At 37.5% G+C, this 14099-nt stretch overlaps 1 protein-coding gene across 4 annotated transcripts in view; it reads right to left on the bottom strand.

The window, feature by feature from the left end:
* Nucleotides 1-14099, bottom strand: part of trim28.L (tripartite motif containing 28 L homeolog) — a 34970-nt gene that overhangs the window by 19457 nt on the left and 1414 nt on the right. For 2 of the 4 annotated variants that reach the window (XM_018224636.2, XM_018224639.2), the window contains exons 2-6: nt 7906-8015; nt 5095-5227; nt 1379-1511; nt 1137-1253; nt 80-194 (exon numbers count right to left, since the gene is read on the bottom strand). In XM_018224636.2, the coding sequence (XP_018080125.1) occupies nt 80-194; nt 1137-1253; nt 1379-1511; nt 5095-5227; nt 7906-8015 (608 nt within the window). 4 annotated transcript variants of the gene reach the window in all.

The following is a 14099-nucleotide window of genomic DNA, read 5'->3' as shown; positions in this document are numbered from 1 at the left end:
CAATCAAAACTTGCTAGCAAATATGCTGTATCTTAATTGACAAAAAAAAAAAATCAAAGTTTGTATAAATAAGTCTCACCTGCATATCATTCACTAGAAGTTTTCCACGTTTATTAAGTTCCTTCATTATGTGCAAGATTGCCATCTTTACGTCTACTTGCAGTCTCCTTTGCAAATCACTCACTTGACGAATCCTAACAAAAATTTTAAAAAAAATAAAAAAAAACTTAAAGGGGAACTATCACGAAAATGAACATTTTATATAAGCTTCAGCATACTGAAATAAGAAACTTTCTAAATACAATTAAAAATTCTGTACTGTTTTGGAAATCACGTTTATCTTCACTACTCCTCACTCAGCATCTGTTTCTCTTCATTCTGTCTTGATGCAGCAGTTGGGTGTCCGATATTCATTGAAGTTAGATCCAATATATCTTTATGGGGGCGCACCTTTTGCCAAGAAGATGTATTAGAGCTCACGCTATAAAAATCACCAGACATCCTGTCTCTCTACATGCCAAATTTGTGCAAAAGGCAGTTATTTTGTATGATTGTTTGTACTGGAATCAGTTATTTGAGTGAGCTCTAACATCTTCTAGGCAAAAGGATCCCAGCTAAAGACATATTGGATCTAATTGTCAATGAGTATCTGACACCCGATAGGGGCACTTACTTATAGGCTCCTATGAAGCCTATGAGTAAGTGCCCCAATAAGCACAAAATGCGTAAGGTCTTCACCTGTATTGTCCTAATAAATGTATTTGAACTTTTAAACCACTCTTGGTTTATTTTTTGAAAAAAAAAACACATCTTTTGCTATTGGTAAGTTCAGAAATAAGCAAGATTTAAAAACACCTCAACAGAGCAAGAAAAACTAAGAAAGTCTAAAATCCCTCCCAATATATTAATTGAAAAAAAATGCACTCTCCCTTCCCAAAACAAGTTTTTAAGCACGGATTTAAGTTTTTGAAGTTATATTTAAAGGGGCCTCCAAATCCCCCTTAGTGCTACAAACAGTAAGTTATGAGAATTCCACTTTGGCAAAGGCTATATTAAGTTCTGTAGCTATAGGTATAACAAAATTCATATTTTTATTTAAAAAAAAAATATACAAAGAAAAGATGCATAGCACTTACGAAGTTCGAGCCTCTTTAGTAGATTTCTGTAGAGAAGTGTGCTTTTCCCCCAGCCGCTTGACCAAAGCAGAAAGTATCTTTCTTTGATTTTTAACAGCATCCTCTACAAACTGGTACCTGAAAGGACAGAGCATTGGACTGCTTACAAGATACTTTTGTCTTATCCAGGGAGAGAACCAAAATGTAAAAACTGAACTGAATTGCATTGCTGGATTAAGATCTTACATAAATAATGCACCTACTGGTGATCTTTGTGTCCCTGTAGCTGGCAGTCCCGGCACGTTAAAGTATCACAGGTTTCACAATAAAGCATGAGAGGTTCATTTTTATGCAAAGGACAATAAACTGTTCCCTCTGCTTCTTTTTTGGAAGAACCTAGAATTTAAAAGAAAAAAAAATTGTTGCAAAAAAAGTATCTTAAAGGAAGATTAACATCAAAAAATGTATGTTTTAAAGTAATAAAAATATAATGCAGTGTTGCCATGCACTGGTAAAACTGCTGTGTTTTCTTTAGAAACACTATTGTATAATATATAGTAATGTAAAGATCCATTCAAAGGAGAAAAGGTTTAAGCTGGCCATAGACGCAAAGATCTGATCTTACGATTTAAGGATTCGTACGATTTTCGGAACGTGTGGAGAGTCCCGACATTTTTCATCCGGCGGAGATCGGTCGTTTGGTCGATCAGACAGGTTAGAAAATTTCTGTCGCCTGCCAATAATATCTCTGCGTGTATTGACGATTGTACGATTTTCAGTGGGAGACTGTCACTAGCTTTGGTTGGACATAGATATCGTACGATTGCTGTCAGGGGCAGAACATTGCTGATCTGTTCTTTTACTACTTTATTTGATCGGAATGGTAAGACTTTGATCTGAATGGTTAGTGGCGGGTTGGGAGATGGGAAAGTCCGATCGTACGATGATTCATACGATCAGATCTTTGCATCTATGGCCAGCTTTAGGCTAAACAGCAGATAAGCACTGTAGAACAAAGTTATCTGTTATCCACTATTTGACCTGTGCCAGTTATGTGTTATCCATTATTTGAATTGAGCCTTTTTTCAATTTCAACAACTGCTACACAGCAGCTTATTTATATAAACTATTGCAGTGTTTGTGAAGTAACCAGATCAGTTTTACCAGTCAAGGGCAACAGTACATGATATTTTCATTACTTTAAAACAATTTCATTTTTTGGTCTTACTATTCCTTTAAATCCTATACTAGCATTTGGGTTATGTTTTGTCATTGGGCGCTATATGAGCTTATAGATTTGGCAGGCCTCTGCACTTCAGCGAACCAAATTCTTGGTAAGGCATAGTTCACCTTAAAAAAAAAATTAGTATGAGCTTTGAGACAAAACAAAGACCAATTAAAAACTTGCTAAGAATAGGCCATTCCAAACACTATAAATTAACATAAAAGGACACCTATCTCATGGTATAATCCTTAGACAAAAATCTGCCCATACACAACTATACCTTTAGCTTTTCCTTCCACATCCCGTCCATGCATTAATAGTGCAACTACAACATTATTAAGGAAGGACCAAGCCCAAGCAGCAATTTACTGCAAAGTGCTTTTCTTCACACAACATGTTTCGGTGTAGAACACAAATGAGATTTTGTGTACTCACAGTTAAATCTCTTTAGTTTCAGTCGCTTGTGAAACACAGGAACAGTGGGGTACACCTGGTACCAGTAGGATGCAGAACACAACAGAAAAAAGAACTAGCTGCTCCTCTGCTGGTTATACCCGCAAGCAGGCAGAGCCCAGTTCAGTTTTGTATCAAAGTGAAAACAGGAGGTTGAACAACAACTAAAAACCGTAACAACTAAAAAACCTGACTAGCTCAAACAGCAAGTAAGACTTGCGAATGTCTTGTACTCTGTGTTAGCAAAATTTGAGGGCCCGGACAAGGTCCAAGGAAGGCCGAAACTACCTTGGGTAGGACAGCACTGTGTGGAGGACCGCCCTGTCATGATGGAAGATGAGGAAGAACGACCTGCACGATAAAGGCACGGAGTTCCGAGACGCACCTCTCTGATGCAATCGCCAGTAGAAAATAGGTCTTTCAATTGAGTCATTGAAGGGGCACCAAAGTCATGGGTATGAATGGTGGTTGTTTAAGTACCCGTTAGATCAAGATGAGGTCCCACGTGAGCACTGGCGCTTGGAAGGGGTATGCACCATGGGATCAGAGAACTCCTCCTTCAGGATCCAGATCTTAAGATCCACGTCAAGTTGAGGCTTGCTGAGTTTGAATGTCGGATTGGACCCTGGGAGAAAAGGTCCGGCAGAGGGTTGAGGGTCCAAGGATCCGTTACGGAGAGGTTGAGATGGTCCAAAAACCAGGTGCGATGAGGCCACCTGGGATCCATAATAATGAGTGTGGTCTGTTCTCTCTGAAGTTTGATTGTCCTGGGAAGAAAGGAAGCGGGGGGAGGCATATGCAAGGCGAAAGTTCCATAGGAATGTGAGGGCATCAGTTGCTAAGGCCAGAGGGTCCCTGTAGCGAGCAAAGAAGGTCGGCACCTTCCAGTTCCGCAGAGTTGCCATGAGGTCCACTTCCGGTAACCCCCACTTCAACGTTATCCCTTGAAAAATCTACTGCTTCAGTGACCACTCACTTGGATCCAACGACTGCCAGATGAGGAAGTCTGCTTCCCAGCTTAGAAGACTTGGAATGTAGATGGCCGAAAGTGGAGTGTGATGGGTTTCCGCCCATTGAAATATGAGCTTGACTTTGTTTCGGGTCCATCTGCTCCTTGTGCCGCCTTGGTGGTTTATGCTGCTGTCCGATTGGATCTTTACAGCTTGTCCTGTCTGTTCCTGTTGCCAGTGGGACAGACCCAGGTGAATTGCTTGGATCTCTAGCAGGTTCATCTGTAGTAGTTCTTCTTCCGCGGTCCATCGACCCTGTGCTGATTAACCTTCCAGAACGGCTTATAAACCAAAGAGACTTGTTAGCAGATGCTATTGAGGGTCCCTGAGGGGCCTGCCTGTGGGGAGCCACCAGAAAAGAGATGCTTGTGTTTTCCAAGGTAGGGCGGATCTCTTGTAGACGGGACTTTTGTTTCCAGACTACGAGGATGGTCCACTGAAGCTTCCTGAGGTGTTGAGTGAAGGGTCAAACCCATGACCCCCAGCACCTTCATACAGAACTGTGTCTGTGTGGATCGGTTTCGGCAGTAGGGATTTGACCAATGATTAGTGGTGTAGAAACTTTTCTCGAGAAAGAGAAACCCTCTGTGTCCGTGTATCGAACTGCAACCTGAGAAAAACCATGGACTGACTAGCACAGTTGAACATGTCCTAACCTCCCAAGGACACAACAAAAACAATGAACTGAACTGGACTCTGCCTACTGGTGGGTATAGTCAGCGGATGAGAAGCTAGTACTTTTCTGTTGTTGTGACCTGCCTCCTAGTGCCACCAGCTTTACCCCACTGTTCCTCTGTCCCCCAAGCAGATAATGGAGGTTCAGGCGAACAGAGCTTACACTCCGGAATAGGCGAACCATTGCAGAACCATTTTGCAGAAAAGCAATGTAATTGTATAAGCCTGTTTAAACAATTTGTTTAAAGTTCGGTATTGAAAAAAGCAATGTTATATATACATATTGAGAAAGACTTTCAAACAGATGCAGTAGTTCAGTTGTACTGGAAGGTTTCGTTTTTCTTTCTATGGATCAAATGCAGAGATAAGAAAATAAGGGGGGGTTTGCACCGTGGGATGCATGAGATCACATAAGAATCAGCCAAACTGTAAAGAGGGTCTAATTTTAAGCTAAAATGCTTGTGAAGAAAGACATTTACACATGCATGGGGGCTGGAGTTCAACATTAAAACAAATTAGTATCTGCAGTATTCTCATCACATACTAATAGTCAAGCTTTCAGTTTTGATACTGTTCTACAATTTAAGAGTGTAGAATGCAAAAAAGTCAAAATTACTTTTAACTTTGATGGTATGATCCTTTGTGTATTTCACTCGCTGATGTGCCTCCACACAGGTCTCACACAGCCACTCTGTGCACTCCACGCAGTAACTATTTGCCACAGTATTGTCATCACAGCTGGTACATCTCTGTATTTTAAAGAGAATATTGTTTTAGTCATAGTATATAAATGAATGAAACAGGAGAAATGCATGTAAGCAACTGCAGTTTAAATAGGACAGCTAAGGCCTGTGTATATTACTGCAACTTAAACTTCCATCGCCTCTACAGTCTCCTCCTTTCAACCTTGCAACTGCAACTAACCATTTTTGGAACTTCAACAAAGATTCACGAGTCAAAAAGCATGTACAGTTGACTATGGCTTCAAGTTAGATCTGCCATGAGGTTCACATGCACTTTACCCTGGGCCTCGGTGGAGTCCTTGGAGTGGGATCAACATTCTTCCAAGCAGGATATTTTGCAGTGGCAAGACGATTGAAACCCTGTAAGAACTAGGGATGCACCGAATCCAGGATTCGGTTTGGGATCCTGCCTTTTTCAGCAGGATTCAGACTCGGCCAAATCCTTCTGCCCGGCCAAAAAGGAGGGAAATTTAATGACTTTTTGTCACAAAACAAGGAAGTAAAAAATGTTCTCCCCTTCCCACCCCTAACTTGCATATGCAAATTAGGATTCGGTTCGCTATTTGGCTGAATCTTTCGCAAAGGATTCAGGGGTTCCGCCAAATCCAAAATAGTGGATTCGTTGCACCCCTAGTAAGAACAGATGGAGTTTGGAAAACTTACTAAAGAACCTCAAACCTGCTGATTAAGTTGTCCATTAAAGGTGTTCTTCACCTTTGAGTTAACGCTTAGTATGATGTAGAGAGTGATATTATAAGACAATTTGTAATTGGTTTTCATTTTTTCGTTCACATTATTTGTGCTTTTTGAGTTATTTAGCTTTTTATTCAGCAGCTCTCCAGTTTGCAATCAAGTTGCTAGGGTCCAAATTAGCCTAGGAACGATGCACTGATTTAAATACTGAATAGAAGAGGCCCTGAATAGAAAGAGGAGTAATAAAAAGTAGCAACAACAATACATGCGTAGCCTTACAGAGCATTTGTTTTTAGATGGGGTCAGTGACCCCCATTTGTAAGCTGGAAAGAGTTAGAAGAAAAGGGCAAATAATGGAAAAAAAAACAAAATATAAATAATTAAAAAGTTGATTGGAAGTGGCTATTCTAGAACATTCTAAAAGTTAACCAGCCCTTTAAATGGTACATACAATCTCCACAGGATACAAATGACTGATCTATTTCTGATGAAGATACGACTATATGTACTATCAAACAGCTCCAATGAAGCATCAGAACACAAGTGATCATGCACCAGCTCTTCATATGTTATTTAAAATGGTTGTTCATCTTTAAATTAACTTTCAGTATGATATATTGCAATTTCAGCAATCTAGCCGCTAGGGTCCAAATTACTCTACCAACCATGCACGGATTTAAATAAGAGACTGGAATATGATTAGGATATGGCCCAAATAGAAAGATAAGTAATAAAAATTTAAAATAGCAATAGCTTTGTAGCCTTACGGAGCAATTTCTTTTTCTAAAATCGGGTTAGTGACCCCATCCGAAAATTGGGTCAGAAGATAAATTCAAAAACTATAAAAAAGAAGAAAAAAAGAAAATGAAGACTAATTAAAAAGTTGCTTTGAATTAGCCATTCTATACAATGCTACAAATAAACTTAAAAGGTAAACCACCCCTTAAAGGGCAAATAAAACCTAAAATAAAATAAGGCTAGAAATGCTATATTTTGTATACTAAACAAACTTACTGCACCACAAGCCTAATCAAACAAATAATTTATGCTTTCAAGTTGGTCACAGAGGGTCACCATCTTGTAACTTGGTTAAACATATTTGCAAGACCAAGACTGTGCACATGCTCAGTGTAGTCTGGGCTGTTTAGGGATCATAAATTATAAAAACAGCACAAGTCAAATAATATCTGCCATAGAAGCTGATACAGCAAGACTGATTAATAATCAAAATATGCAGACTGCACTGGGTCCTGTGTTGTCATGTAATCTAATGTGGATTTTATAGTTTTTTTATTGTTTAATACAAACGTTCTCCAACTCTGCAGAGTGACTGCAGCAAAATAATCCTACAAATAGAAACCCAGTTTATCTGTTTAAATCTGGTTCCATGATCTTTGTCCCTGCAGCTGGAGTTGGAAACCGTAAAGGGGATGTAAAGGCAAAAATAAAATCCAATACAAATCTCTACAGTCTCCGACTGCTCTACAGGGAGGGAAACAAACAAAGCTACTCGAGTTCTGCATGGCTGGGAAGTAAGGCGGGGGCTCCCCCTGCTGTTCATAAGTATGATTGTTTGCCTGCAGAGCAGTTAGGGATCCTCTGACAATTCCTATCCACAGAAGTAAATGAAGGGGGAATTTCACTGCATACAGTCAGTTTCTTATAAAAATGGTACACATTTTTTAAATTAAAGTATATTGGAGATAGGTTTCTGTTTCATTAAAGAAAGTAAAAATCGCATTTTATTTTTTTGCCTTTACATGCCCTTTAAATGTTTCAACTAACTCATAGCAGCTGTATAAGCCACTCTCCAGGGATAGGTGAACCTGAACCACTTTATGAAAATAGCAGACACCTGATTAGCACAGTCTTGCAAGAAATTAGGAGTACTTCAGAAACAAACCAGCCAATAATAAAATATAATAATAATACGGCTTAAATTTAGATTTTATAAGCAAGATCAAAAATATTGCACAAGGTCTCAAATTTACCTGAATTGTTTCAGTTACAGGTTCAGAGGAGGGATCCACTTTCAGAAAGTAGTTCTCAACAATGTCCTTCTGGAAGCACTGGTGCTTGCATACGGGGCAATTGACTACTGCTGTAAATACAACCAAAACTGTTTTAGCAACAGAAACACAAAAACCACATCGAGTTGATAAAAAAAGATCACTTGGCTTCATCATTCAGCAAGAATTAGGTAGAAAAAAAGCATGTTTATCAATATACAGTTAGGTCCATAAATATTTGGACAGGCAACTTTATTTTCTAATTTGGGTTCTGTACATTACCACAATGAATTTTAAATAAAAACTCAGATGCAGTTGAACTGCAGACTTTCAGCTATAATTCAGTGGGTTGAACAAAAAGATTGCATACAAATGTGAGGAACTAAAGCCTTTTTTTTTTAACAAAATCACTTCACATCATGGATAAACACTAGTGTCCCAGTGCCACTGGCAGCCATGCACGCCCAAGCCATCACACTGCCTCCTCCATGTTTTATAGATGATGTGATATGCTTTGGATCATGAGCTTATCCACGCCTTCTCCATACTCTTTTCTTGTAATCATTCTGGTAGAGGTTGATCTTGGTTTCATCTGTCCAAACTATGTTTTTCCAGAACTGTGCTGGCTTTTTTAGATGTTTTCAGTCCAATCTAGCCTATTCTTGATGCTTATGAGTGGCTTGCACCTTGCAGCGCACCCTCTGCATTTACTTTCATGCAGTCTTCTCTTTATGGTAGACTTGGATATAGATACACCTACCTCCTGGAGAGTGTTGTTCACTTGTTTGGCTGTTGCGAAGGGGTTTCTCTTCACCATGGAAATGATTCTGCGATCATCCACCACTGTTGTCTTCTGTGGACATCAAAAAGACCTGGATGTCCACAGAAGACAACAGTGGTGGATGATCTATAAATATATAAAATACAGTGTAAAATATACCAAGTAAAACTTAGCAAACTGCTTGTTCGAATACACGCCCTTATCTTTTCAAAACTAAGATTAAATAAAGTTGAGTTTGCTGCGATTACAGCCTCCACTAATATGGGAAGGATTTTTACTAGTTGCTGAACACTGGGATTTGCATTTTCAAAAATGACCATTAAAGGGTTGGTTCACCTTTGAGTTAACTTTTAATATGTTAAAGAATGGCTAATTCTAAGCAACTTTTCAATTGGTTTTCTTTTTATAGTTTTTGAATGATTTGCCTTCTTCGTCTGACTCTTTCCAGCTTTCAAATGGGAGTCACTGACCTCATCAAAAAAACCAAATTCTATGTAAGACTGCAAATGTATTGTCACTGCTTCTTTCTATCCAAACTCTCTCCTACTCATATTTCAGTCTCTTATTCAAATCAGAGCATGGTCGCTAAGGTTATTTGGACCCAAGCAACCAGATTGCTGAAATTGCAAACTGGACAGCTGCTGAATAAAAAGCTAAATAACGCAAAAAAACAAAATAAAATTGCAAATTGTCTCAGCATATCACACTCTACATCATACTAAAAGTTAATCAAAAGGTGAACAATTTCTTTAAGGTTTGCTTTCGCTTAAAAAACAAAAAAAAAAGCCCATAAGATGAATTTTGGATAATAGTTCCAATACCTGTACTTTGTACATTCTTACATACATGGAATTCATGGCTAAATTTCAAAAACATTTACACAAATTTATTTACAGCTACGTTTATTCCATCCACAATAAAATCTCGGTTTATTAAAAAAAAAAAAAAAAATGGTGGTCTAAGGGGGTTACTTATCAAAGGTTGAAAGCTTTGTGAGCTTTTTTAGCCCTCAAACGAAAGCACAACTCTAATGGAAGAAAAAACTTGAATGCAAGAATCTGGAATCAGCATATTCTGGGTGAAAATCTCAAATTGATCGAGTTTTCGAGCAAAACGTGAACATCAAGCAGCCGACAAATTTTCTAACCAGTCCAATCGACTAAACGACAGATCACCATCGCAAGAAAAATGTCGGGACATTCCACAGAAGGGCTGAAAATCTGCTGACACACAATGTTGCCAGACACATAAACCTGCAAACCACAGAACCTAAGAGAAGTGCAGTTGGTTGGATGGTGTCTGTCTAATAGCTGTACCTTTAAAGGAACAGTAACACCAAAAACATTAACGTGTTTTACAGTAATAAAAATATAATGCAGTGCAGCCCTGCACTGGTAAAACTGATCTATTTGCTTCAAAAACACTACTATTGTTTACATAAATAAGAAGCTGTTTATACATGGGGCAGCCATTCAAAGGAGAAAAGGCTCAGGTTACACAGCAGATAAGCTCTGTAGAACATAATGGTGTTATCTGTTATCCACTATTTAACCTTTGCCATATAGACTTTTTTCAATTTCTGCCATTGCTACACAGCAGCTTGTTTATATGAACTATAGTAGTGTTTCTGAAGCAAACACAACAGTTTTACCAGTGCAGCAACACTACATGATATTTTCATTACTTTGAATCACTTTCATTTTTTGGTGTTACGGTTTATTTAAGAGTAGAAGCAGCATTTTATGTTTTTCAGGGGGACCAGGGTTAAGCGTTAATGTTACACTATGGGGGGCATGTGCAAGGACTCTTGGACAGTGACATACACAAACTAAAGCAATAAGTGATTGCTTCAGGGCTGTATGAGGTGCAGACTAATTGGACTTGCATGTTTTGCTATGGTTCTGTCTGTAAACAGTCATCTGGTTACTATTTTAAACCTCTTAATTGCATAAATAATAACATTCACAAAGGACAGACAGACATGTTTGGGAATATCAGGAAAAAAATTCTGTGCAATATCCAAGAAAACATTATGTAATATCCGGGAAAGGCGCCAACTGAAATGAATTATAATTTAGTGAAACCACAAAAAAAAAGTAAAATGCAGTAAAACTTAAAGGCGTTAAATTAGCTTTTAGTATGATGTAGATATTCTGAGACAATATGCAACTAGTTTTCATTTTTTATTATTATTTCCAGTTTTTGAGTTATTTAGCAGCTCTCTAGTTGGCAATCTGGTTGCTAGGGTCCAAATTACCTACGAACCATGTAACTTACCTTACAGAGCATTTGTTTATAGATGGGTCAGTGACCCCCATTTCAAAGCCGGAAAGAATCAGAAGAAAAGGGGATATAAATTGAAAAAATGAAGGCCAATGGAAAGGTTACTTAGAATTAGCCATTCTATGAAAAGTTAACTTAAAGGTGAACCATTCTCAGAATTACCCGCAGTCCGGCGCTGACAAAGTGTATCCATGGAGTCGCTGCTGTATTGATTTGACGGCTTTTATTAACCAACACTTTGTGACATTAACAGTGGGTGAGATTATTAGAACCAACGCGTGTTGTGCCTTCCAAACTGGCACTTCTTCAGAGTTCAATGTGGGTCACGTGCGATCAGCTTTAAATACACTCTAAAATGTGCATCAATTGAAAACATGTGCAAATAACGCTACAATTAGCATATAAAAATGTGACATACAATAAAATCCATAAAAGAGTGACAAAATGTGTGAACTATGTATTCAAATCATGCAATAAGTATTAATTTTAAATTCAAATCCATGAATTGAAATAAACGAAATTTAATTAAATGAAATGTAATATTATTAATGGATTCATTTTGTCTGGGTGGTAAAAACATCATCTAATTTATATAGATTTATATATTTATATATTTCATATAGATCCAACATTCTCTCATTATTTTCAAAATATATAAACATGTTATTCAATAGATCTGCAGCGGTGCATACAAATTAGCAACTCCGATTCAAGTTGTCTGGACACACATGAGCAAAGCGATATCACGTTAAAACTTTTAATATTATTTTATTTTAATTATAAGGGGAATTTGCAGGGTTTACTTCTGGAGTTCATTACTTGTATTATATTGTGCAGCTTGTCTACTCTGTATCCATATAAATAGAATATGTAAATAGAATATGTTAATAGAGATATAAATATATAGTTGTGAAATCATACCAACCGTATATATATATATATATATATATATATATATATATATATATATATATATATATATATATATATATATATATATATATATATATATATATATATATATATATATATATATATATATATATATATATATATATATATATATATATATATATATATATATATATATATAGTACTAGTATTCTGAGAGAGTTCCGGACTGAAGTTGCCTGATTCCCGTGAGAGCAGCGAGACACTGCACAGCATGGAAGGGTGAGCTCCGCTTTTCTTCCCACATATCCATTATTTATGTTTCCTAAAGGTGAACCACCCCTTTAAGATCAGGGTATGTAAAAGTTAAGGTTTCACTGTATACACAAATAACTAAGACCACTGACAATTTGTAATGCACGTTTTCCATCCGGTGATCCCATTGGTGGCCAATAAAAGGGCAATCAAATTTGGGAGTTTTACTTTGAAAGCAGCAAGTAAGTTGCGGGTAAAACTTAGTCCCTTTACAAAATGTATAATGAAGCAATAGAATTCTTAATAAATCAGATTAAAGTTGAGTGTAGGACTGGCCAGACCAGGGATGACTTTGATGTAGTTGGCCAGCTGAAATATATTGCAATATATGGACAAATACTCCCTGTTTTGTTTAAAGGGTAAGACATTTTTTAGTAGCCGTATGCACAAAATGCCTCAATGTCCTTAATATACCGATAATGAGTTTATGTCTCTTTTAAGCAGTGGGTCAAAGGATATTTGCTGCAATTCAACCTTTTTCTAAAGAGCCTAAGGAAGTAATTGACAGTCTCTGACATTGCCTATAAGCAGCTTACAGGTAAATAATGAAGCGGTCACAACTGCCACACTTTCTATAATGGATTAAAAGTAGAGAGGGGTGTATGTATGGATGCTGGGTTTTCATTCGGAGGGGTTAAACTTAATGGACTTTGTCTTTTTTCAACCCAATTTAACTATGTAACTATGTATGACTTGCAACCTGCCTCTCACCTACACGGTCCAGCCACACTACTAGCTTGCAGACTGGAGATATGGCTTGACATAAGATAGACAAGTACTAATGCACCGTGTGCAGAGGAAATGCCCAACCGGGAAAAAAAAAAATCATACTAATTATCATTCCAATACACATTCACTTGCAATGGTTGCCATGTTATTTGCCAATGCAACAAAGCTTAAAGGGGTGGTTCACTTTTAAGGTAATTTTTATTATTTTATAGAATATTCTAAGCAACTTTTCAATTGGTCTTTATCGTCTATTTTTTTTTTATAGTTTTATAGTTATTAGCCTTTTTCTTCTCTTTGGAGCTTTCAAATGGGCGTCACTGAGCCCTTCTAAAAAACAAGGTTACAAATTTATTGTTATTGTTACTTTTTATTACTCATCTTTTTATTCAGGCCTCTCCTATTCATATTCAAGTCTCTTATTCACATCAGTGCATGGTTGCTAGGTAATTTGGTCCCTAGCTACCGGAATGCTTAAAATGCTAATTGAAGAGCTCCTGAATAAAAAGCGAAAAATCAAAAACCTTAAATAATAAAAAATGAAAACCAATTACAAATTGTCTCAGAATATCCCTCTCTACATTATACTAAAGGTTATCTCAATAGTGAACCACCCCTTTAAAGAAGTAAATGTAGCTGTTTTATAGAGTCAACACTGCTGGTTCTGACTGACAACTAGCATTGCCACCTGGCCGGTATTTTACCGGCCTGGCCGGTAAAAATGATGGCTGATTCCATTGTTATTAATAGGGAAAAAAGATAGAAGTCCGGTATTTTTTTCCAGAAAAGGTGGCAACCCTACTGACAACCCAGTAGCCGACCAACTGATTTACAGGCTTGCAATTTAAATGACTTCTGCTTCACCATTTCAAGAGTCAGAAGTAGAGATCAGAAAGTGATAACTGCCTCTGGCCCACTGCCTTTACATTTACAAATAAACACTGGCAAGTTCAAAATGATTGTATGCCTGGAAAATGGCTTAGAATGACATTATCTTTCATAAGTCAAACAGGCACTTCTGAGGGAGATCCCGTTTATCACTGGGCCTTTCTGGGTCACTGACGTGAGGGAAGGAGAGGAAGGTAAGTTGAGCAAAGGGAAAGAGACCAAGTTGAATACGTAATTTCTGGTTGATGCAAAGTTTTAATAAGAGTAAAATGTGTTGCTTTGCATGGAGCAG

This window comes from Xenopus laevis, chromosome 7L (genome assembly GCF_017654675.1).
Source record: "Xenopus laevis strain J_2021 chromosome 7L, Xenopus_laevis_v10.1, whole genome shotgun sequence".
Lineage (NCBI taxonomy): Eukaryota > Metazoa > Chordata > Amphibia > Anura > Pipidae > Xenopus > Xenopus laevis.
This window is presented reverse-complemented; position numbering and strand designations above follow the sequence as displayed.